The sequence below is a fragment of the Sus scrofa genome, chromosome 5 (assembly GCF_054392235.1).
Source record: "Sus scrofa isolate SSC_HxYL_T2T_F1_AM1 chromosome 5, Sscrofa_HxYL_maternal_Yorkshire_Landrace_v2.0, whole genome shotgun sequence".
NCBI lineage: Eukaryota > Metazoa > Chordata > Mammalia > Artiodactyla > Suidae > Sus > Sus scrofa.
In genome coordinates this window covers 75,600,041-75,624,228 of record NC_139387.1, presented here as the reverse complement: position 1 = coordinate 75,624,228, position 24,188 = coordinate 75,600,041, and the positions used below count along the sequence as shown (strand labels likewise).

Here is a 24,188-nt window from a genome sequence, read left to right as displayed (position 1 = left end):
TAGAGAAGACATCGCTTGAAGAGTAGAGATGCGCGGGGGAGGGGCAGGCAGGAGTTGAAAGCGAGAGGTCGGCAAGAAGGTCTACAGCCGTCTGTGTGCAGAGAAGAGATGAGGTCCAAGGAGAGGAAGAAAACCAGGAACGCTGTGGCCAGTGAGGGAGCAGGGAGCCTGGGAGAAGGAGGTGCCTGGAGGCCAAGTGCAGACCAGAGTTAAGGAGTGGGTGAGGGTGCAGCGCTTGAGGGTCCGTCCTACCAAGCCTTCTCATTTGAACTCAGTGGGGCTTCACTGGACCCTTGCGCCCGGCAACCTGGGGCCAAGGACATGAGTGATAGGAACTTCTAGATGGTACCACTTGGTTGTCTGCATCAACAGCCTCGCAACTTCTAGATGGTACCACTTGGTGTCTGCATCAACAGCCTCGCAAGCTGTGCACCTGGGATGCACTCATGGAACTCCTAACCCAACTCCTTCCCCATCTGTCCATCTGGTCTCACGTGGGGCCAAAAATATCCCACTAGCAGCGGCACAGGGAGGAATGTTCCAGGTCCCCTTGAGAGCAGCGGGGGATGCAGACGGAGCAGAGGTCAGGTCAACGCTTGCTCTGGCGGGTCTCCCTCAGGCCTGGACCATTCCTTCTGCTTCCTGTTCTTTCTGCATCTCTGCTCTCTCTCTACTGCATCCCCACACCACCTGCACTATGGCTGCATTGTACACAGGTGGGTCTTCAGCACAGGACACGGGCGAATAAAAGACTCCAGAGGTCTGGGGGTGCTGCACACTTGCTATTTCTATGTCCAAGGAAGCACTGGAGCAAAAGTTACTCAAGTCCAGGAACTGAATCTTACACCTCCAACACCCAGGATGGGCCTGGACCAATATTTGTTATTCGAATAATTCAATTGACAGAAAAATCATTAAGGATGGCGTTCTCCTTAGGCCACATAGGCCTATTTATAGCAATGAACATGCTATACAATTACAAAGCTCCTTGCCCTCAGATCAACAACCACAGGCAGTTACGGAGCATTTGAAGCCCAGGCACTGGCAGACACTGTTTTGGCTCTGAGGATGCAGCAGACACTGACCAAGAACCAATAACTAACAGAGTCAGAGATGGTGATGAGTGTTCCAACACAAAGAGCAGGGAAGAGAGAACTCCAGGAGGGGGCGATTCCACCGCTGAAGCGCGAGAGTCGGGGGACCCCTCCGGCACAGCAGCATCATGTGTGTCCACATGGGCAGGAAGGCAGGACCAGGCCATGGGGAGCCTGGAAGACCACGGTGTGTGGCTGGCTTGTGTTTTATTTTTTTATTATTATTATTATTTTTTTGTCTTTTTGCCATTTCTTGGGCCGCTCCAGCGGCATATGGAGGTTCCCAGGCTAGGGGTCTAATCGGAGCTGTAGCTGCCAGCCTACGCCAGAGCCACAGCAACGCAGGATCCGAGCCGCGTCTGTGACCTACACCACAGCTCATGGCAACGCCGGATCCTTAACCCGCTGAGCAAGGGCAGGGATCGAACCCGAAACCTCATGGTTCCTAGTCAGATTCGTTAACCACTGCGCCATGATGGGAACTCCCTGGCTTGTGTTTTAATTGCTAGAGGTAAGGAGGGTATTCTCTGGCAAGTGAAAAGGCCCTGCATACATCAGGAAAGACACACGAAATCTGCAGGAAACTCCGCTTGTGATGGCTCTGTACCTGACATGCTGAGAGTCGGGACTCCAGGTGGCTGGAGATCAGGTCAGGAGCAGGGCTGGGGCTAGCAGACTCTGGGCTGAGACAAGTTAAAGGACCCAATCCAAGCCCCCAGATGAGGCCTCGCCTCCATCCTGGAGAAGGGCCTGTCGCTGGGAAAGCCAGTAGGTCCCTGCTTGTCAGCCAAGGTGCTCCGTGGTCACAAGGAAGGTCTTGGACAGCAGCCGGTCAGCAGAGGCGTTTGCTGGGGCTGCATCAGTGAGCTTTAAACATCCGAACTCGAACGCCTCTAGGTGGGAAAACACGCTCAAGTTCGCACTTGGGCCCTCCTCCACCCCTGGCTGCAATCAACCCCCTCCAACCCGAATTTCAGTTCCCCCAGCCCCACCCCAGGCGCCCCTGAGGCCAGGCCCTCACAGGCACTTGGCTGGCTCACCCCCACGTGGGATCTTCTGTGTATTCAAAGCTCATTTTAGATCTGATTTCACAGAGGTTATCTTTTCAAGATTAAGAAAATACAACATGTCAAGATTTTGAGTAGTTTCCAAACACAGGGACTGTCTCGGCATCTGCTCACTTAGGACAGACTGCTTGGAGATGGGGTCAGACCCCAACCCATCAGAACCCCTCTCCTGAGAGTGTAGACCCCTCCTTCCCTTCACGACCCACTGCCGACCCTGCACACCCGGCCCCCTCGCGGTCATTCCACAAACCAGGACCTCCCTTCCCACCGACGACCACTCCCCACCAGAACTGGGGAGCACAGCAGCCTGTGCGGCTGGAAATGTGGGGCAGGCTGGGCAGGGGCTGAGGGTTCTAGGTGCCCCTCTCCACAGCAGCACGGCCTTGCCCGCAGCCTGCAGAGCCCACATGCCGCACGGTGGGTGCCGGGGGTCTACACAGTCTGGTCCTCACCCACTTCCTCTCAGCAACCACAGGCAGGAATGGAAAGCTACTGTCTCCATGTACAGCTGAGCAAACTGAGGCACAGAGACGCCAGGTCAGGTGGCGTGGCCAGCTTCTAAGTGCCAGCAGAGTGACTCTAGCGTCCAGCCTTATCATCTTTGCTTCCCGCAGCCTGTGCAGTCAGGGCATAACCTGATAGCACCGTCTAGAACCCCGCCCCACTCCCACCCCACTCACTAGCCCTGCTCCCGGGTGGGATATGACATTTCTGGTCCTGCGCTTGAATGCCAAGACTCTTCAAAGGTTTAATTACTTTGACTGCAGGTCTTGTATCCCAACAAGATCTGTATGAAGTAGTTGGTAATTCATTACTAAAATTTCCGGGGAGAAACTTCCCGGCAAGTAGGGGTGAGGCGCAGAACCTTACAGATGAGCCCGTGAAGGGACACAACTTCCTCCGCCTCCCTCATCGATGCCCCCCCCCCGCCCCCCGACATCTCCGGGTATTTGCTGAGAAGAGAAATGAGTGGGAGGGCCCGGCAGGAACGGAGAAGCTCTGCAGCTTCTCCCCAAAGTCCTCTCTCTGAAAGGAGGGCAGAGTGAGACTCGGCAGTGAGCTCGGGGCAGAAACGCTTTGTTCTCATACCTTTGCCCCCCTGAGCAGGGCTCAGAGCAAACCTCCCGACTGGACATTCCAGATAACTCTGATGTGACCGTCGGGGGCTGAAGTTAGTAAACCAAGAACTTCTAACCAGCTGCCTTCTCAAACGGAATCCCAGGCCTCAGGAAATCAGCCCCGGACCTTTATCAATTATTCAGACAGGAGTGACCTTGGAGGAGCTAGCATTTCTGGGGCTCAAGGAAGCTAGAGAGGAGCAAGGACCCCCGGTGCATCCCTGCCACCTGGAACTCAGGCCTGGGGTCCCCAGGTCATCAGTAGCTGGAGACAGAGTCTCAAACCATCCTTGCCATCCCGACTAACCGCAGGGGCCCCTCCAGGCCAGGCCCAAAGCCAGAGGCACAGCCTGAGCCTCCAGCCCAACCACAACCCCTGCCTGCAGGCCCGGGGGTGGGAGACGGTAACTGAAAGCAGCCAGAGGCCCCGGGTAGGAACGGGCCTCCTCTGCCTGCTTCTCCACCCGGGTCTGGTCCGCAGCAGAGGGATCTCCCAAACGGAACCAGCTAAAGCTGCTTGAAACAACGGACTGCCGGCACTGGAAGGGGCCTCTAGGGCAGGCTCATCTAACGCCCACACTGCAGAGAGACCACCGCGCCCTCCCCCAGCAAACCTCCCCTCAGAACCGCCCCGAAGAACAGCACACACATACAGGCGGGCTGGGTTCTCTGGGGGTCGGAGGGTTGGGGTGCAAAAGAAATTCTGAGAAAACACCCCGGTGTCTTTAGGGCCTACACTTGCTCACAGGAGACCCTGGGGTCTCGGGCTGGGCTGGCGACAATTATCGGCAGGAGGGTCTCAGTGGCAAAGCCTGAGTCGAGGCTGCCTGAATCCTGTGTGTCTGATATTTGGAGGGGCTGGAGAGAGCCTCTCCCAGTACCAACCAGCTTCCAAAAAGAGATGGGAGGAAAGCCACGTGGGGAGAAGCACAGAGGAGAGAGGCCGGCTTAGAAAGTCTAGAGGAGATTTCAGGTTGCATGGTTGGGAAAGACCCAGCTGCAACCACAGGAGCGAGGACGTCTGGAAACGCTGCCCAGTGGCCAGCAGGGCGAGACCAAGAGCCAGTGGGTCAAACTGGGATGAGAGGGCGGAGGCTTAAATTTAGCCAGGTAAACAGAGCTGCTGGGGGTGGGAGAGCAACTGGGAGACGCAGGCCATCACCTGCCAAGGCTGGCCAGACTCTACCAAGCTGCAAGCCCACCTTCTGGCCTCCGCCAATTCGCTGCCTGCCCAGGGGGGCGGGGTGGACCGTCCGGCCCTCGGAGATGGGGAGAAGGTTACTCTTACTGTGGAAGGTGGTTCAGATTAAAAACGACAGGCCCTTTCATCTTCATCACAGTATCCGTTCCCACCCCCCTGCTGGATTTCTCTGGACTCATGGATGCAGTTTGAAGATGCTTAATAGAAACCAGCCAGGGCTGCCCTGAGGTGAGTGTGGGGATCCCCCCTGTCCCCTCGGCACCAGGAGTTTCTAGATCTATTGCTGTTGTGAGTCTTAAAGGGGCTACAAAAAAACAGCACCAACCAGCCACTGAAAAGGCCTGGGCCCATGTCCAGGTGTGGATGGAGCACAGGTGGTGTGGGGAGACCTGTTTGGAAGGTGAAGGGCTAAGCGGCAGGAGGTTTGAGAAGGAGCGCGGGACAACAGCGCCCGAGCAGCGTTTATCTGGGAGACTCATGTAAAAACCTCCTCCCTGGCTGGGGCGGCCTGCAGGCAACCCAGACCCCACAGAACCACCCTGGGAGGGAGCCCTGGAACAGGCTGGCCTGGGCTCCTGTCCTCTGTGAAAAAAAAAAAAAAAAAAAATTTGCCAGCTGCCACTGCACTAAGACCAGGGGGACCTACCAGGTGAAGAACAATCCAGATTTTTTCTTTTCACAGCATATGGCGCCCAGCAATTTGGCTTAAGCTTTGGGCATAGAAAATTCTTTTAGAAAAGGGTTGTTTCAAGCCAATAAGACACCCTTGGAGACAGGCGCACCACCAAAGGACCTGAAGCGGGGCTGGTTTCAGACACTCTGAGCAAACGCCTACCCACCCACTGGGAAAGCAGGGCCAGCTCCCAGTCCCGGCCAGGCAGACCCCTGTGTCCCATGCCTGCTGCTGGCTTTCTTTAGCAAAGGACGGGCAGCTACCCTTAGGTCCTCATCCGCATGTCCTCTCGGGAGGTCCTTTACTCCACGAACCTCCTCCCTCGCCCCTTTTGGGGTTGAGCCCTGGCTCAGGCCGGCCTCTCTCCCCGGGCTCCAGGCTGGACCTCACCACAAAGAGCCCGGTTGCATCACTCCTCTTGCAAGCGTGCAAAAGGCTCTGAGCACTGCCTTTCCTTCCCAGGAGACACACCTCCTTCCTCCCTCTATTTATAACCACAAATCTCTGTGAAGAGAGAACAGACGCTATTTTGAAATGGAGGAAACCACCACTCAGCCTCCCACCTCTCACAGGTCGGGGATTTGCCAGGATGCCCATGTGCATCTGGACGGGCGTGTGGGCACAAACTTGGGGCCGGACATCCACGCATCCCCACCTGAGATGGGAGCCTGGCCTTTGATAAGTAAACTGCACATGTGAATCAGCAGCAGCAGGAGGCGCGGAATCCAGGAAAGGGTCCTCGGCTTTCCCGCCGAGTGTGGCTGCTGCTCCCTGGTCCCTATGGTGCCTTAGGGCCAGCCACAGAGGGGTCATCCTAAGCTGCCACCCCTGTGCCTGAATGGGCGCTGACTGCCCCCACTGACCCAGAGATTTCTGCACCCACACTGACGGCAGGGTCCAGCCATCCCATCACAGCTCTGTCAAGTGGGCACTTCCTTGGCCACTGGAGCAGTTCTGGAGACTGGTAACCTGATCCTAGCCTTTCTCTTCCAGGTACCAGGCTGAAACTCTGCCCAGGGAGCAACTGAAAGTTGTTGCCAAGTGGCCAGGTGGCCAAAGCAGTGAAGAAGGCCCCGTAGAAAACAGAGAGCAAAAATGCCCATCACAGCTGGGTAACCGCCTTGGCCCGCCGGCTCTGTAACAGAGCAGCAGCCACGCTCAGAGCAAACTGTACAATCTCTCAAAAGGACCTGCAGGGTGAAAACGTCTAGGAAAGGGGCTCTGACTAGAGTGCATGGCTAAATACACTCTGAGGCACCAGAAGAAGACGGAGAAAAGCCAGTCGGCACTTTCCCCCCTGGGCAGGGATGGGAGGAGGTCCGGGAAGCAGAGGCGCAAAGAAAGAAAACAGAAAACTCAGGACGCCCAGCCGAAGACCTGCTCGGGCTCAGGCAGGAATTCAGGCACTAAACTGGCCCTGTTCGCGGGGGTTAAAAGAATCCAGATGCAGTCCTCGCCACAGTCTGGCGGGTGCGGGGCGCAGACCCCACCGCGGACCCCAGCTGGGCCCGAGCAAGCCGGGAAAAGTGCGCGGGAAGCTGGGGGCTCGCGGCGGGCGGCCCGGGCCGGGGCCGAGCCTGCGCGCCCGGGGGCGGCTCCCCGCAGCTCCGCGGCCGCCGGCCCGGGGACCCAAAGCGGCGACGCCCGCGGGCCGGGAGGGCGGGGGCCCTCGCTACCTGCCGGCCGGGGGCGGCCCGACACGGCGGAAGCCCGCGGCCCCAGCTTTGTTCGGCGGCGGGGACCCCTTCCCCTGCGCGTTCCCCCTCCCCGCCAGTCCCCCGCCCTGCAGACCCGCCCCGGGCCGAGCTCACAGTCCCCGGGATCGGGGAGTCGGGTGGGGATGGGGCCAACCCCGGACCGCGCCTCCTCGCTCCGGACCCCGGCGCCCGGAACGGCCCGCGAGCACGGGGAAGCTGGGCGGCGGGACGCGGGCTCCCCTTCCCCGGCCGCCGCAGGGCTTACCTGCGCGTCCGCGGCTTGTCAGGCCCGCGGGCTCCGGCTCGCTCTTCGCCCGGCCCGGCCCTTCGAGTGCCCGCGGGGCCGGGGTGACCGGTACACCGACTCTTCGCGCTGCGCTCGGGTCCCACCGAACGTCCGCCCGGCTCCGGGCTTCGGCCAGTCGCTCCCGCCGAGCCCGCGCTCCCTGCCCGAGGCTCCCGCGCAGCGCCCGGACCGAGCCTGCAGGGCGGAGGCGGGGCGCGGGCGGTGGCCGAGCAGAGGAGGCTGGGCCCTGGCGCAGGGCTCGGGTCGCCGGCTGCGCGCTCCTCTCCGCCGCGGCCGGGAACTTGGGCCCGAGTTGGCTGCGGCGGCGGCGGCCGCGGCTCCGAGTGCAGGGCCGGCGCCGGGCAGCGGGTCCCGGGCCCCGCGCTCCGCCCCGCGCCTCCTCCCCGCCCCCGCCGCGCCACGACAACCCGCCCCCGGGGCTCCTCCCGGGCGGGACCCGGCCTCGCACCTGCCTCCGCAGCCCGCGCGCCCGCTTCTCCTCCGACCCAACTCCCCAGGGCGCGTGGGGAGCCCGCAGCCTCAGAGCGCCCGCACGCTTACTACCCCTTCGCCGGAACTGGACCCGGTCCTCCGGGAGCACCTGGGGACTCACCGGCCAGCGGCGGCCTGGGACGCCCAGCGCTCCTGCACGGAGCCCCCAGCTCAGCGGCTGCGGGGCCGGACGCTCTGGGAGCGGACTCACATAGTAGCTTTTCTACTTACATCAGACACTCGCACGCGCTTTATCCTCCTGTGAATCCCCGCAAGGAGTGGAGTGATCTGTTATTTCTGCCTCACAAACCCGAGCCATTCCCTTCTAGTCCTGGACCTCTTTCGACAGCCCCCAGCAGGGCGATCCCCGGGATCAGGAAAGCTGATGCGGCCGGGGCACACCAGGAAAAAGGTTTCCAAATGGGATATGCGCGATCTCATCACTTCTGGGACAGCGTTTGGGCTGAATCCGTCCCAAGCCGCTGAAGGGAGTCAAAGCCTGCGAAGTGACTAGAGCCTGCAAACTCACTAGAGCCTCAGCCCCGACCTTTGTCCAAACACTTCGATTGAGGTCCCCAAGTCTGGGTAGTGAGTTACCTCCTGGCACCCCTGGGTGAGCTGCCCCAGGAGTAGCAGAGGCAGAACTCCAATTCCAGCCCTGGACCCTGTCCCAGACGCTGGTAACAGGGCACAAACCAAGAAGGCCGGCATGGTTTGAGGCCTGACCTCCAAATGCTTTTCTTTCTTTCTTTCTTTTTTTTTTTTTTTTTTGACTTTCTGAAACCCCCTTCTCTTCTCTGAGTAGGAGGTCGCCCTGCTGAAGAAATTGACTTTGAATGCAGTACAGTGAGAAAACAAAACAACAAGAATCAAAGCCTTGGCCTTTTTAAGATTAGTAACCAAACAGGGTGACAGCTTTCCCCTTTCAGCGGGGGAAGGGGTTTCAGGGAGGGTCAGGGAACGAGGGACCAGGAACCCACCACACCGGGCTAGCACTAAAGAGCTATTGTCCTCCGGGTTTTACAATAAGGAAAGTAAGAGCAGTTTTAGCCAATACCAGACTAATTAGAGGGAGAGTCTTCTGTGGAATGGTGCTGGCCTGGCGGGAGGTGCTCTGAGACTCTTCTCACCTCTCAGTGAATGGGGTTTATGAGACCAGGTTCAGCAACCTTAAAGGAATGGCCTCTAACTGCCTGGGGGGGGGGGGGCTGCCTTTACCAAGGGCAGCTAGTTCAAGGCTCTCTCTTTGGGGGCAGATGGGACAGGGGGGGGGAGCTGATATAATGCAGTCATAAAAGCTTTGAATCCACTCTGTCAAATTACAAATAGGCTCAGATTGTCTGCTCTGCAGAATAAAGCATCAGTCTGGGGTTGGGGTCTCTGCAGGAGATCAAGGGAAGACCTTGTCCAGTAGGCCCCAATCTTTCCAGAATGCAACCTGGGAGAATTTGGGGATTCACTTCATACTCATGTATATTGAGCCCTAAACATGCAAAGATGGCTGAGACCAGTTCCTGCCTTAGGAAGTTTGAAGTTTAAAGGAATGAGCATAAAAAAAGGCAACTTTGCTTGACCCCAAGCCAACCGCCCAGAGGGAGAGCAGGTGACAGATGACAGCCACCCCAGCTGAACGTCCCTTGCATGGTCCTGCACCTCCCACCTCCATCTCTGTCCAAGATGAGTCAACTCTTGTGGTCCAGTGAGGGAAGCTGCAGCACCCCTGGGAAAGGAGCTTGTGGCTCAGTGGCTGGGAAAGCATTTGAACGTGGAGCCCCAAGTTCTGGGCCAGATTCCCAAGGGAAGTGGTGAGCTTCCCATTGCTTGAGTCACTAAGGGCTGGGGAATCTAGAGCCAGCCCTGGAGGCGTGCGCTGGTGGGACAGCTCTCACCCATGTTTGTCTGTGATTGCTAGGTGGGGTCTCTCACCTCCTCCCCAAAATAAAACATATCTTGACTTGGCATTTGTGGTTTAAACAATGAAAGGGAGGGAGTTTCCTGGTGGCCTAGTAGTTAAGGATCTAGCATTGTCACTGCTGTGGTTTAGGTCGATGCTGTGTCAAGAGGTTCGATCCCTGGCCTGGGAATTTCTGCAGTGGGTGCAGCCAAAAAAGAAAGAAAGAAAGAGAAAGCAAATAATTGGACCTACGAAAATTAGTAGCGATTCTTTCCTTTTTATGGGAGACCCTGTCCTACTTCCTGGCATGCCTTCACAGGCCACCAGCCACCCCAGAGGCCTCTGTCCAAGCCAGAATGGCCTACAAAACCCAGTCGGAAAGTGTCATGGGGAGATAGCCTCCTCTGCTTCCTTAGCCCTCTGGGGCTCTCCTGTCAGGTGCATCTAGGGCTGCCCACCTCCCCCTGGTCTGTGCATGTGGAGGGCAACTGTTCCCCTCACCATCCCAGCACTGGGAGGAAGAGCTCTGGGTCTCATAGCTGCTCCAGAGGGAGGAGGGAAAGTGCCCTGACGTGGGCAAATCCTCCACCCACTCTGCTTCTCTGGCCCCTTCCCTAGGGTTTATTTGGGATCCTCGGGCAAATTCTTGGGGGCACAGGCCTGATGAGCCTTTGACAGAACAGGACAGAAAGGCAAAGCTAGTCACCTTTATCAGCAGCCCATGTTCATTCCGTGCTTGTTGTCTGGATGTTCTTCTACGAACAAGGGCTTGCAAAACTGGTAGATTCTGACCCAAACATCCAGACACAGTCCATAGATCACCCCCACGGATTCATGGTAGCCGGGACCATTTGGGACGTGGGGGTCGGGGGTGGGATTCTGAGCACTGGAAGCAGTAGGGGTGGTAAGAAGACACTGTTTTCATGAACTTGAATGAGGCTCTGCCGTTTACTTGTAGGAAAAAGTTCACACCTCGAGGCCAGCAGTTGAGGGAATTTGCATAAAGGCAACCTCAGGCTAAAGTATCTAGTGTCCACCTCCAAGGGTGCAGAGTTGCATTTCTCTTGATTGAGATCTGTCCAATGAGAACAGCCACGCTCCCTGCCCTGGGAAGGTTCTCCTTGAACCAATTCTCCCTAAAGAGGGGCCTGTGCCCTCCAGGGGTGGGGAACCTAGCAAGGGTGCAGTGCAGGGGGCTCCACATGCCCCTCCCCCCAACTCTGGGCTCATTGCCTGCACGCTCTCAGGAAGGCGCCGCTGTCTGTCTCATGAAAAGGCATGGTGGCGGCAGGACCACCTGCCTCGGGGGACATGGGAACTAAATCAGGTGACGCAGATGTGGAAACCCAGTCCCACACCATTCATGTGGTATATAAACAATAAAAACTAAAGGCAGTACTATTACTTGAAAGTGGCCAGGACCCAGTTTCCCACTTGGACAGTCTAGTGCTGCTCTTGGCCCTGAAGTCCTGGATTTTAATCCCCATTTTTTTCTCCTAGGAGAAGATGTACAGAGTCTTAGACTGTTCCTTGAATGGATTACTGCTTCACGAATATCTGGAATGAAGCAGTTGAAGGTGTCACTAAAAGTGACAAGAGACCTCAGTACCGGGGATGGGAGGGTCTTGGCCTCCGTAGCCCCAGAGCGTGGGCAGGAAGCCCCCATGGTCGGGGCCCCAGTGAGGTCTAGTTCAGAGTTGCCATCAACATGAATTGCTACATGCCCTTTTGAGAAGTCAGCAGCCCCCTTCCCTCCTGTCACCCCTTCTCAGCTTTGACTGAGGTCCTTTCCTGTGTTCTGGGTGGAGGGGCGATAGGAGGAAGGGGGTCTCTGCTCTCACGGTGGGGCCAGGGGCCAGCAGAAGGGCACACACCGAGGACAGGTGCTCCTAGGACGGGGGACACCCCGGGCAGGTCGCCTCCCCTCTGGGGGCCACAGTGTCCTCACTAAACGAACCCAGGACTGAGTCAACCGGCAAAGGGAGGCCATGGAGGTGTGGGCGGGAGACACGAATCTGACTTCGTGTACATCCCGTTTTGAGGGTCAGTGGGGACCGGTCCAGTGTTGACAGCGAGAAACCGCACACTGGAGGGAGGTTAGGGGTCAGGATGGCTGGAGACGCAGCTCCAGCAAGTGAGCTGATAAATATGAAAGCCGGATGGCGAGGGTCAAGGCGGGAAGGGTGGGCGCCTCGGGGATAATCCATGCATGTTTCACCGGGAAGGGGAGTGGGACGGGGGCACTGGGGTCAAGTGTGTGCTGCACAGAAAGGGGGCCCTGGACATGCTGGGAATCAGAGGACAAATGAGGTGAGCAAGGCATTCCTGGAGTTGGAAGGGGACGGGAGCCAGAGGAGGGAGGCTGAGGGCTTCTCGGGGTCTGTGGTCCCGGCCCTAAGGGACCTTCTTCCCTCCCATCCAGAGAAGCAGGGCCAGGAGAGCACTTCCTCCAGGAGCCCTGCAGGCCTGTGGGACCCACAGCTGGGCCTGGGACCAGAGGTGTCTCTCTGTCACTAGCTCAGAAATTGCCCCTGGAGAGGCTCCCTGGGGCCGGCTGGTTAGACTGTGGGTTTATCAGAATCCACCAGGAGAAACTGTTCAAAACACAGACGCTCAGACCTGCTGAACAGGTGTGTTTGTGGTCTGTAACTTCTGAGGCCTCACAGGTGATTCTGGTCCTCAGTGCAGAGTGAGTCTTGGCCATGGGATGCCAAGTGTCCACACCCAGTAAGCCTCAGGGGTTGGGGGAGAGGTGTGGGGTTTCCAAAGCCCAGGAAATCTACCAGCTGCGGTGGCGGGGGGTGGGGTGGGGGCACCTGGTTATCCCCCAGCCCGACTCCCCCCATCCTTGGCCTTGGTAATAAATCAGCCTGAATGAGACTGGGTTTGAGAGTTAATTTCAGCTAAAGGGTACTGATAAGAATGATAAAGGAAATCCACAGGCAATCCAAACATCTCAAGGTAAGCAGTGGCTTGTCTTCTGACCCATAATTATCATCAAAAGCATTTATAATCTCCTGAATCTGCCCTCTGAGGCAGGGAGCGTTGCTGACCGTTTCCCGGCCAGCAAGTCTGTCTGGCCTGAGAAGATGGTTACACCACAGGAGGCGGACAGGGACAAGGGAGATAGAGCATCGTGAGGGACAACAGCTACACAGTCTGAGTGTGAAATTTAAAGCATTTAGCCCAACAACCGCCCCTGTTCTCTGACCAGCCTACCTAGTGGTACAAGCCTCTGCGTCTCGTACATAACTAAGACATAACTAAGTTTAGCACCTGCATTAACCCTTGATGGTCTTGAACACATTGATCAATAAAAATGACTCATAGAAAACAGCAATCAGCTGTGGCGCCAGTGAGATTCTAAGAATTCTGCCTTCCCAGAAGCCCTTGAGACTTCATGCACTGGCCAGAAAGACAGTGAGAGAGAAGCATGATTAGCAAAGAGACTGGCCTTACACTCAGTCTTTCAAGTTTCAAATGGGGGCCTTAACACCTTTGATTCTCAGAGAAGAAACAAATAAATAGCAGTGGTTTTTGGTAGGCTGGGGGGTGGGTTGCAGGGCATGCGCTGAGTGGCTGGGAGGGCAGCAGATGAGGAGAAAGCAGAGGTGACCATCCAGGGAGGGGAAGCGCCAGCTAGTGGCCTCACCCCTCTTCTTAAGCTCCTACCCTCTTTTCATGTCCTCTGTGCCTCTCTTGCAGCCTGGTAACCATACCTACACCCACTGCTTGCTTCACCCGTGCACTGCTGTCCTGTGGAGCTTTTTTTTTTTTTTTTGGTCTTTTTTGCCTTTGCTAAGGCTGCTCCCACAGCATATGGAGGTTCCCAGGCTAGGGGTCTAATCGGAGCTGGAGCCACCAGCCTACTCCAGAGCCACAGCAACGTGGGATCCGAGCTGCGTCTGCAACTACACCACAGCTCATGGCAACGCCAGATCCTTAACCCACTGAGCAAGGCCGGGGATCGAACCCGCAACCTCAAGGTTCCTCGTCGGATTCATTAACCACTGCGGCACGGTGGGAACTCCCTGTGGTGCATTTTAAACAGGAATTTCTGACCAGAACCACAGCAGATGATTCCCCCGTGGTGAAATTTCCGTGCCGAAGCTTCTTAACGGAGGAGATGTTTAGACCCTGGGGATAGGTGGGGACCTGGCGGTGGGTTAGATCTCACCACCCAGGCAATTTCCTGCCTCCTGTCTGCTCCCCAAGGCCTGTCAGGGCCCCCCATTCCAGCCAGCGGCAGGAAGCCAGGAGCTGCTTGCTCCGCTTCTAAGTTTAAATGTCCATTTGGGTTTTCAGTGAGTGATGGGGACAGGATCTCCAGAAGTTGACAGAGAAGGCCCAGGTCATGGAAACCCAAGCTAGGCAATTCAGGGGACCACAGGACGTTTGCTCGCTGGAAGGGCTTTTGAGTGTATGTTTCAAGGATGACTTCACTCTACAGTTAAAGGATCAGAACAAGCCTGGTCAAAATCTGTATCTTAAAACCTTCTCACTTCCCCCTTAGAGAGTCCTCAGCATGGCCACTGCCGGTGACAACCATCAGACAGACAGAAGACCTCACTTGTTCCAGATTTGGGTACATACACACTGACTCAGGTCCAAGCCCTGGTCCGGGAGCCTTTGATGTGGGGAGAGCAGGATGAATCAGGCGGGTTGGCAGCTGGGCCAGAGAGAAAGGAAGAAGGGTTTCTGTCTGGGGAGCAGCTGTCTCAGAGCTGCCAGAAGGAGGGGGCCAGGGGGAGGGGCTTGGGACCTGAGCGGGGGGGAGTGGCCCGAGAGGAAAGGGCCTGGGGTCACCGTCTCAGCAGCAGATGCTTCGGGCTGGAGGGGCCTGGTGGAGTTTGAATCACAGAGTGAAATCCCAGCCTTGTCCTTGGGGGATTGGGGGTGCTGAGGGCCAAGCTGGGGGGAGGGAAGAGAGTAAGGCCCCGTGCAGAGGCAGTGACAAAGGAGGCCCCTCAGCTGCCCAGGACTGGGTTCCAGAATCCATGCTCCCAAGAGGTGGTCCTGAGGCCGACTGTGGGGGAGATGGTGTGTCCTGTCCCACGAGGCAGCACCAGGGGCCCCCCTGGCCCCCATACTGAGACCCAGTTTTAAGTTCAGGGCCCCACTCTGACTCCCTCCCCAATCTCAGTGGGCTTAGGATAGGCTGGCGGGCTGGGAGCAAGAAAGGATGTTTCAAGCAGCTGAACCCACAGGTGTAAACTCAGCTGTGGACAAGCTTGGGGAAGCCCAGGGCTGTCCCCCTTCACAGTCGCCCAGGGCGACTGGCAGGAGAAGGTGACCCCCTGGGCCATGTTCCTCACTGAGACATGCAGCTTCTCCCAAACCAGCGCCGCCAGCACCCCCTCTCCCCCAAGTAGCCGCCAGGTGTCCCACCACCTTTCTTGGGGCCCGGGGGCAGGAGTCGGGTGGGGGTGGGGAGGGGACGCTCTCCAGCCTTAGAACCACTGTCCTGGAGGCCAGCCCTCAGGAGAGTCTCCAGGATTAGGATGGTTTCCATGGCGACAAGTGAGGGATAAATGTTAGTGTTCACCTGTCTTCCACTGGTGCGGGGCCTGAGGCCGTGTGTGGAGGGGACACCAGCTCAGTTCAGGACGGAACTGACCAGCCCTGGGCACCAGCCGTGCGCTGAGGAATGCAACCCCCACAGCAGCCCTCTGGGGAGCACACTGTTGTTATCCCACTTTGCAGGTAGGACTGCTGAGAGCCTGCCAGGCCGAAGGGACCCAGGTCAGGCCTCACCTGTCCCCAGGTGTACAGGAGCCTATGCGGAGAGAGAGGCTTCTCCAAACTCCGCTGCAAACCCCTCAGTTCTCCGTCCCCTTCCTTCCCCACTGGCCCAGTTCTATAAATAGCGGTAGAGGGCTAGCTGGGCTGGAGACCGTGGGAGAACCGCGGAAGACAAAGTGCTTTCTATGTGATCTGCTCAAGCTCCCAAGGAGGCAGGAAACCCATTTCCTACAAACTAAGAATTGAGGAAAGGGCAGTTCTCCCACCTCTGGGGCTGGAGACCTGATGCTTTTAATACAGCAATTCTGGGGCGGTGCCTTGAGCTCCAAGGAATTCCACCCCCCACCCAGCTGAAGCCGCCCCCTGAAGTGGCTCAGGCAGCGGGAGGCGGGGGTCAGACCCTGAGCAGGGGTGGGGGCATCACGGTTTCCTCTGCGTTGGCCTCACCACTCCACCAGCCAAAAGCTGCAAAGAAGGCGAAGACCCACCGAATCCCAGGGCGGGGGGCTCCCCCTAGCGGCCCCATGGACCCACTTGCTGGTGGCCCTGGGGGGCTTGATGGGAGGAGGGAAGGGAGGAAGCAGAGGTTTGGCCAAGTCCAGAGTCTGGCGTCAGAGAGACCGGTCCCTTCCTGGGTTGTGAACCCAGGGAAGTGAGAAGATGCATCAGGATATCGGGTTGATGAGAGCTGGGTGGTAGAAGCAGCCCAAAGATCCACTGACTGACAGATGGATAAACAGAAGGCAGGAGAAACATACAGAGGAACATTATTCAGTCTTAAAAAGGAGAGAAAAAGTCGCTCAAGTCACAGCATGGATGAACCTTGGAGGATTTGTGCTCTGTGAAATAAGCCAGAAACAAAAGGCTAAGTGTTGTGTGACTCTCCTTATATGAGGCACCAACAATAGTCAAACACACAGAGACAGAAAGTAGAACAGTGGGTTCCGGGGGCTGGGAGGAGGGAGTGAATACTTTCTGTCTGATGGGGGACAGAGTTTCAGGTGGGAAGATGAAAAAGTTCAGGGGACAAGTGATTGAACAACAATGTGAGTGTACTTGACACTGCTGAACTGGACACTTGAAAATGTTGAAATATACATTTTACATTATTTATATTTTACCATAATACGAAAAAAATAGGAAAAAACACACCTTTTTCTAGAGCCCTAAAAATTTCCCAAATCACCCAATTTGTGTTGCTATTTCCTACAAAATGAAATTTCAGGGCCCCTTGTTTAAAAAATCATTACGAAATCCACGATGGGTACAGCAGATGGACATAGCGTGTGTCCCCTCTAAACCCAGGGTCCCAAGTGATGCCGTGAAGCTGCCTGACTGAATGTCCAGGATCTGCTCTAGGGGATCAAACACCAGCTGCTTGGATTTTTTAAAACGGTTAATGTTGGGAGTTCCCATCCTGGCTCAGTGGTTAACAAACCCAACTAGTATCCATGAGGATGCAGGTGCGATCCCTGGCCTTGCTCAGTGGGTTAAGGATCCGGTGTTGCCGTGAGCTGTGGTGTGGGTCACAGAGAGGCTGGGATCTGAGCATTGCTATGGCTCTGATGTAAGCCGGATCAACCCCTAGCCTGGGAACCTCCATATGCTGCAGGTGCGGCCCTAAAAAGACAAAAACAAACAGCAAAAAAAGCAGTTAATGTTAATCTCCAGCAAAACATCTAGAGGATGTTATTAAAGTGTTTCTGGAAATACTTTGAAAAGAAATTATTAAACACTAGGATGGGTTCACTAAAAATAAATCATCCCCAAATTAGACTGGTTTTCTTTTTTGGTGGGATTATTTGTTGGGGTGGGATAGAACCATGGATATGTAGGTGCCCCAGCCCTTTCAATCAGGCAGTCACTCCACACTCGTCCCTGGATATCAGGGGCATTCGGTGACATTCCTTCTCTTCCTGCATGAAGTCAAAAACCTTAAAGAGTAAATATTTTTGAGTTTTCTTCTTTCTCAGATACCAGGATTGCTCCTTTGAAAGTCTACTCCATAAGCCTTAGAGTTGAGGTTGAGAAGCTATGTTTGAAAGTTACTTTGAAGTTATTTGGGCTTTTTCTCCAGCCATTTCAGAGGCTGTACAAGAGGGTGTTTTTGTCAGATACGGTAATTAAATTTTATACAAAGGAAGCAGATACGGTTTACAGCTCGAAAATGGGGGGGCACCCCATCTCTTCCCCCAGGTTCACATCTACACTTTGGAGCTGCTGGCAGTTCGAGATTCCCAGTGAGCATTAGAGCCTGGACATCCGCTTGTTAGATAAAAAGTGAGAGGCAGCCTCCAAAGGCGGGGGGTGGGGGGTGCCTGGTTGGAGTAAACAGCATTGATCTTGCTGTTCCTGGTAGCGCAGCCTTATGGGTCCAGGCTCAGCCTGTGCCCGGCCTCAAGCTGCCCAGCCCTTGGGTGGCCCCTGGGGAAGACGTGCTTTTCTCTGCCCCTGGAAGGGGGGCTCCCCCAGCAGGGGCCCCTGTTCCTCAGTTCAGAGCTCTTGGGCCAGGCTGGAGGGAGCCTCGGGCTGCAGGGCGGGGGTGTGGGGCTGCCACCAAGTGGCCCTGGGGCCGTGTCGACATTGCTTAATGCTTCCAGACCTCCTTCTGTTTAAAATGCAGAGGTTGGACAGGATTATTTTTAAGATCTTTCTCGTTCTAATCACCTACAAGTCTACAAAGAGGAATTCTCTAACATAAAAATCTGTTCAAAAACCAAACTGGCTGCCTCGCCGAGTAAGACAGGCCATGTGTAGTCGAGGAGCTCCTGTGAGAAGCGGGAAGTTCGGGCGACCCCTTAATAGAAAGCAGCCCTTCTCTACTTCCGAGAGAACGTGGATTCCTCAGGGGGGTTCTGCTCGAAACCAAACAAATCTAATCAAAGGTAGTTTACTCAACCTCCTTATGGCCTTGTTCCCTGGTTGGAGAAAGGAGGAAGTGCTCAGGTGTCCTTTCAGGGCAGAGGAGAGGGGGCAAAGAATGGCCAGACAGCCTGGGGCTGCAGGAATCGAGCTTCAGGCTGGGCCGGCAAGGTGCTGCCAGGATGCGCTCCATGTTCCAGACACTGGCCCTAAACCGGGGCCAGGAGTGAGCAAAGGAGATGGGGGGCCAGGAAGGCTGGGCCGGGGAGCAGGGGAGCAGTGACGGACAGCGGACAGGCCTTGGTGCTTGGCCCACCAGCTCAGGCTTCATTCTTGGCTAAGAGGAGCCTTTGAGAGATTCTAGACTAGGGATCGACAATGAAGCAGTGCCCAGGACTGCTGGGATCTGGTGTGGGAGGAGCCTTTAAAATGAAAAATTACGTGTGTGATTAAAAAAATACGTAACATTTATGATTTTAACTATAAGTTCATAATGCAGTGACACTAAATACTGAATAATCAGCACCATGATCTACCCTCAAAACGTTTTCATTGTTCCCAACAAAAATTCTATTCTACTTTGTATTTATTTTGTATTAATTTTTATTTAGATAAAAATAAAATAAATTTACATGACATAAAAGTTGCCATCCTAGTCTTTTTTTTTTTTTTTCTCTTTTGGGCATAGCCTCGGCATATGGATGTTCCTGGGCTAAGGACTGAATCCAAGCCACAGCAGCGACTCGAGCCGCTGGAGTGACACCACCAGATCCTTAACTCACTGCACCTCAAGGGAACGCCTAGCCATTTTTAAGTGTACAGTTCAGAGGCATTAAGTACACTCATGCTGTTGTACCATCACCAGCATGCATCTCCAGACCGTTTTCATCCTCTGGACTGAAACTCGGTCCCTGATAGACACTAACTCCCAGCCCTCCCCCAGTCCTGACCACCGCTCTTCTACCTTCAGTTTCTGTGAAGGTGCCTCCTCTGGAGACCTCGGACGAGAGCACTCACACAGCACTCGTCCTTTTGTGTCTGGTTTAATCACTCAGCCTAATGTCTTCAAGGTTCCTCCAGGTTGTAGCAGATGTTAGGATTTCCTTTTTTGTTTTTTTGTTTTTTTGGTCTTTTTAGGGCTGCACATACAACATATGGAGGTTCCCAGGCTAGGGGTCAAATCAGAGTTGTAGCCATGGGCCTACCCCACAGTCACAGCAATGCAGGATCTGAGCCCCATCTGCGACCTATACCACAGCTCACGGCAATAGTGGGTCTTTAACACACTGAGTGAGGCCAGGGATCAAACCTGTATCCTCATGGATGCTACTCAGATTTGTTTCTGCTGAGCCATGATGGGAGTACCTCCTTTTTTTTTAAGGCTGAATAATATTCCATCTCAAGGATACTTTGTTTTAGCCCTTCATCCATCCATGGACACTGGTTGCTTCTACATTTTGGCTGTCATGACTAATGCTGCTGTGAACATGGGTGTACAGATACTTCTTTGCGTTCAATTCCTTGCAGTGTGGACCCAGAAGTGCAACTACCAGAGCATATGGTGGTTGGGTTTAATTTTGGTGGGAATCGCCATATCACTTGGGGGTAGCCTCTGAAGGGGCTTCACAAGCTACATCCAGAGAAGAGGCGGAAGGGCCTGGAAGGCTGGAGAGGAGGAGCCGGGGCTGGGGGCCAGGCAGCCTGGGTGTCCATCCTCCTGACTGTGGCCAGCTGTATGACCCCCATATAGGTGTCCGCTTTGAGCCCATGTCCTTCCCATCCATTTGAGGAATTCATCTTCATTGAGCACCTGCAGTGCTCCCTTCGGAGCCCAGCCTCCCTTCTGAGCACAGGGTACACATATAACAACGGATGTGGGCTGAGCTCTCATTCACATCTTTCCGAGATGGGGTTGCACGAGAAAGGGCAGGCTTGGTGTCTGGCGCACGGTAAGCACTTAATCGAGAGCTCCTTCCTTTCCTCCACTCACGACCAGGCAATCAATGGTGCCGTGGGGTTCTCCTGTCAATAACTCCCTTCTGATTCTCATTTTTTAAAACTCAGAGAAGACCACCAGGACAGAATGGCCACAAATCCGGGGTGCATCTGTGGAGGAGGTGAGGCAGAGGCAGGGCCTGGCGGTGAGCTCAGGCTGCGCTGTCCTGGGCCAGGGGGCGCTGTGAGGGACTGGCAGCCCGCATCTGCCCCAGTGACTCACGTCACCACCAGGAACGGTGACTCATGCGAACCTGGAAACAGACCTTGAAAGGCCCCCCAGGAAGAGCTGGAGAGACACACACGCAGATCCTGGTGTTGGGTCAGGAAACTACCCACCAACCTGCCCGGCTGCCAATGGCTGGGATTCTGTGTCTTGGAGTCGAAGGACACGTTGGGGATGGGCGACCCTGACCCATCCTTGGTCTATTGCACGTGGAGGAAGAGGATGTGTCTGAGGTGGGATCTTTGTCAGGAAAGGGAGAAAATGGGAGAGAAAGAAAGAGGCAGCTGCTGGGAAAGGCTTGTCAGGTTTGGGAGAAGATGCCCATGGGGCGGGGGAGCCGCATCCTCCTCCCGTCGAGGGTAAATCCCACTGTCAGGCAGGTGCCCCCGTCACAGCAGCCATGGGGCTCTGAGGTCCTTCTCCACAGGCTGGGCCCCAAGCTCACCACCCCTCCTTGCTCTGAATTCAAAGGAGCTCCACGAAGCCCAGGTTTGCAGATACAGGTACCCGGCAGGGAATATTTAATCACTGTTACAGAGACACCTGCGAACGAATGCACGTGTGGGAAACTATTCCGAGGGGATGGGAGGGACATGCCTGCGCCCCAGCGCATGGAGGTTCTGGCTCCCAGGAGGTGACACAGGGATACTGTGCCAGCCCCAAGCTGTGCTGGTGATTTTTAACACCTTATAATAGAACCAGTGCTTTTGTGAAGATGGGAAAGGCCAGTGGGTCTCCTGAGTTCTGACTGGCTGGATAGATTGGGGCTCCTGGGTCCATAGCTGAGGCCCCCTGCGTCCAAGCTCACAGGAGTTGCTCAGGGCTGCGGGCCTATGTCATGGTTCCTGTCTGGGGCTGCAGGTTCTGCAGAGCAGGGCTCTTGTCCTTGGCAAGGGAGTCAGAGTTCAGGACAGAAAGTCACAGTGACCCTCATGGTGCAGAACTATCCTCGGAGGTGAAACCCCCAGGGCAGGAGTGGGGTGGGGGTCACGGAAAGGTGTTAGGCAGTGGCTTGGGGTGGCGGTGAGGCCCCCCCCCATCCTGAGCGGCCCTGCTCTGCTGTCTCCGCTTAGAAGTCCTTCCTGTTTCGTGCATTCTGGGGAGCCCTGCCTGGGAGGAGGCTCTGAAGTGCTGCCCGGCTCTGAAGTGCTGCCCGGTGGGCAGGTGTGGCTAGTTCTGTGCTGGCCGGAGTGGACCCTCCCACCTCTCCCTGAGTCTTTGAGGCTCAGGTGTGGCTCTGCTTGTTCAGGAGGAGTTCGAAGAAGGGTGGAAGCAGGACTCCTCGGTGTGAAGGCCCCCCTGTGCTCCTGCCAGTCTGAGTCTGCCTGGCGGCCCCCATCCCGCCTTCCTCCACTGATTCCTTCAGGCTTAGCTCAGTGCAGCTTTACCCCAAAGACCGTCCAAGTTGGCAACAGTCGCACATCAGGCTTTTTGGCTTTTAATAAAGGTTATGATTTAAATCTTGTGCTCTTAACACCTTCTTTGCAAGCCTCCAAGGAGAACAAATGGCCAAAGCCTGCATATATGTGTGTGTGAACACGGGTCGTGTGGCTATACACACACACACACACACACACACACACACACAAATACTCTCAGAGGGAGAGGAGGAACCCTTAGAAAGACTGGTTGCATCTCAGTCCCCGGCAAGTTTCCACAACATCAAATGATCCTTCAGCACGAAGACCTCCCTCTGGAGAAGCAACGCCTGTCTTAGCCTCTGGGTCTCTGCTCCCCACCAGGGCAGTGAGGTGAGCAAGGAGACAGCTTGAGAGCTGCAGGAAGGAGAGAAAAGGTCCCCATCACGGGGGGGAGCAGATGGTAAGGCCATGGTGAGACCCTCAGCCAGGGTCCCAGGCTCCAAGTCAGACCCCAGCTGTGCGCTGGGACCTGCATGGGGGGTGCTGCTTCCCCACACCCGGCCTGGAGGCAGAATATGACAGAGCAGGCAGCACATGGGCTCCCTGAAGCCTGGCTCATCCGCCCCCTGCGGGGAGCAGGGGGGGCGGTGTGGGGGGGTGTCTCGTCCTAACAGACGTCTGAGCTAATGCACTTCCAGCAACACTGGCCAAAGCTGGGTGGAGTGGGCCAGTCCTGGACTCAAGGCTCATGGGAGGCCAAGTGAGCACAGCAGTCCCAGGCCCTTGGCAAGTTCGGGTGTGAGCACAAGTATGTACCACTGCATGTAGGGGCCCTAGAGGAAAAGCTGATCAGGGGCCTTCCAGAAGCAGGCTCAGGCAGTGGCAGGGCGGGTAAGTGGGGGTCAGAGTGTCCTTCCACTTCTGGGATGGATGGGCGTCCACACCTGCTGCAGGTTCCAGTTCATGTCGGAGAGCTGTGGGCTGGACCCCACCATGTGACGTCCTGGCTAAAGAATCTGGCGTCAGGCTCCAGTCTCCTGGGTCTCTTTTGTCACACTGACTAGCAAGCAGGGCGGACAAAGCCTGCATTCAAGAGCCCATCCCTGCAGGAGGATGGCGTGGCAGCTGATGAGGCATGCGTTCTGGCATCCAGAGCTTTTCCCCAAGAGCAGAATATGATCGTTGGCATCCAGTGCCCCTGGGGGAGGCCACCCCTGGCCCAGGCCCAGACCCAGGTTGCAGGGGGCACTGATTAGGACAGTTAAAGAGGCCAAGATTCCCCAAGGAGACCTCCCGTTTCAGGCCTCGGCCTCCTATCTGTGGGAGTGGGCATCCTTATTTCTATTTTAAAAGTGAGGAGACTGAAGATCAGAGAAGCCAACTGAGTTCTCCTGGGCCACACACCCAATATGTGGCAAAGACGGGACAGGACCCTGTCTAACCACTCCCGTCCCACTTGCCTTCCTGCTCAGCACCAAGGTTTCCCCCAGGCCAAGCCCAATTTCACCGGTTCTCTGCCCACAAGCAGGGTGGGCTTCTTGCTTCCCATGCCCCTGTGGGCCGCACAGAAGCTGAGCGTGGGGAGGGGCCAGGCAGCCTGGAGAAGTACTGGGACAGCTCAGCCCCTCCAGCTCAGCCTCCCACAAGGGATCCTGGGAACATCCCCTGAAGACCCTCTCGGACAGGAAGGCTGAGTGACTGCTTGTTTTCTTTTCCTCTAAGGTACAGGTGACTCCTAAAAGCCACAGGCCATCCCTGTGTCCACACTCTGGAGCCACCTGGGGGTGTGGCCAGCCGGGGCTGATCACTCTGGGGACGCCCAGAAAGGAGCAGCTGGTGTCAGGCGGAGCATGGATGGTGGTGGGAAGGCAGTGCAGCCCTCAGGGCATCAGCTCCTGGGCAACCCCCATGTTTCCCTCTTTCCTCTGAACCCCCATTACCCATCATGCCCCAATCCCTCCATCAGGGGGAGGTGTCCCCATCATGCTCAGCTTCTCCCCGACTCTGAGCTCTCCATGGTGCCACAGGCCAGTCAGAGGAACAGGGAGAAAACCTGGGAAACACCAATCAGGTTCAAACCCCAGACCCCTGGTTTCTTGCGGTGTAGCCTCCTCCCCACTGCCTCCAGCAGCCTGGGGCCAGCAGAGAGCAGCACCTCCCAGCTGGGATGGGCTGGACCCCCCCTCCCCCCACCCCCGCCCGCCCGCCGCCAGTGGCCACAGTTGGGTAAGTCTCCCCCAGCAGGCAGTCCTTTCCAGGGCACTGGGGACCCTCCAGCCACTGGCCTTGGGCTGCGGCTCCCTGCTGGGCTCCTGAGTCAAGCAGCCCCTCCCAGGGGACATGGACCATGAAAAATTGAGGCCGGTGAAGAGCACAGCCTGCAGCTCCCGGTCCTGTGGCTCCCCAGAGGGGAAGGATCTCCCCTGCAGGCTCTGCGCCCCTCCCTGCCCCCCACCAGGATTGGCAGCGGGAGTGGGTGA

The 24,188-nt window shown here is 56.2% G+C and overlaps 1 protein-coding gene across 2 annotated transcripts in view; it reads right to left on the bottom strand.

Annotated features, from left to right (window-relative positions):
• The window catches only part of WNT5B (Wnt family member 5B), a 105,949-nt gene extending 97,740 nt beyond the window's left edge, over positions 1–8,209 (bottom strand). Inside the window, exon 1 of one of the 2 annotated variants that reach the window (XM_085025173.1) lies at positions 7,860–8,209. In XM_085025173.1, the coding sequence (XP_084881299.1) occupies positions 7,860–7,861 (2 nt within the window). In that variant the 5' untranslated portion in view covers positions 7,862–8,209. Of the gene's footprint in view, positions 1–7,115; positions 7,528–7,859 lie in introns of those variants that run through there. The other variant, XM_021092498.2, reaches the window with a different exon arrangement.
• Between the last annotated feature and the right edge of the window lie 15,979 nt (positions 8,210–24,188).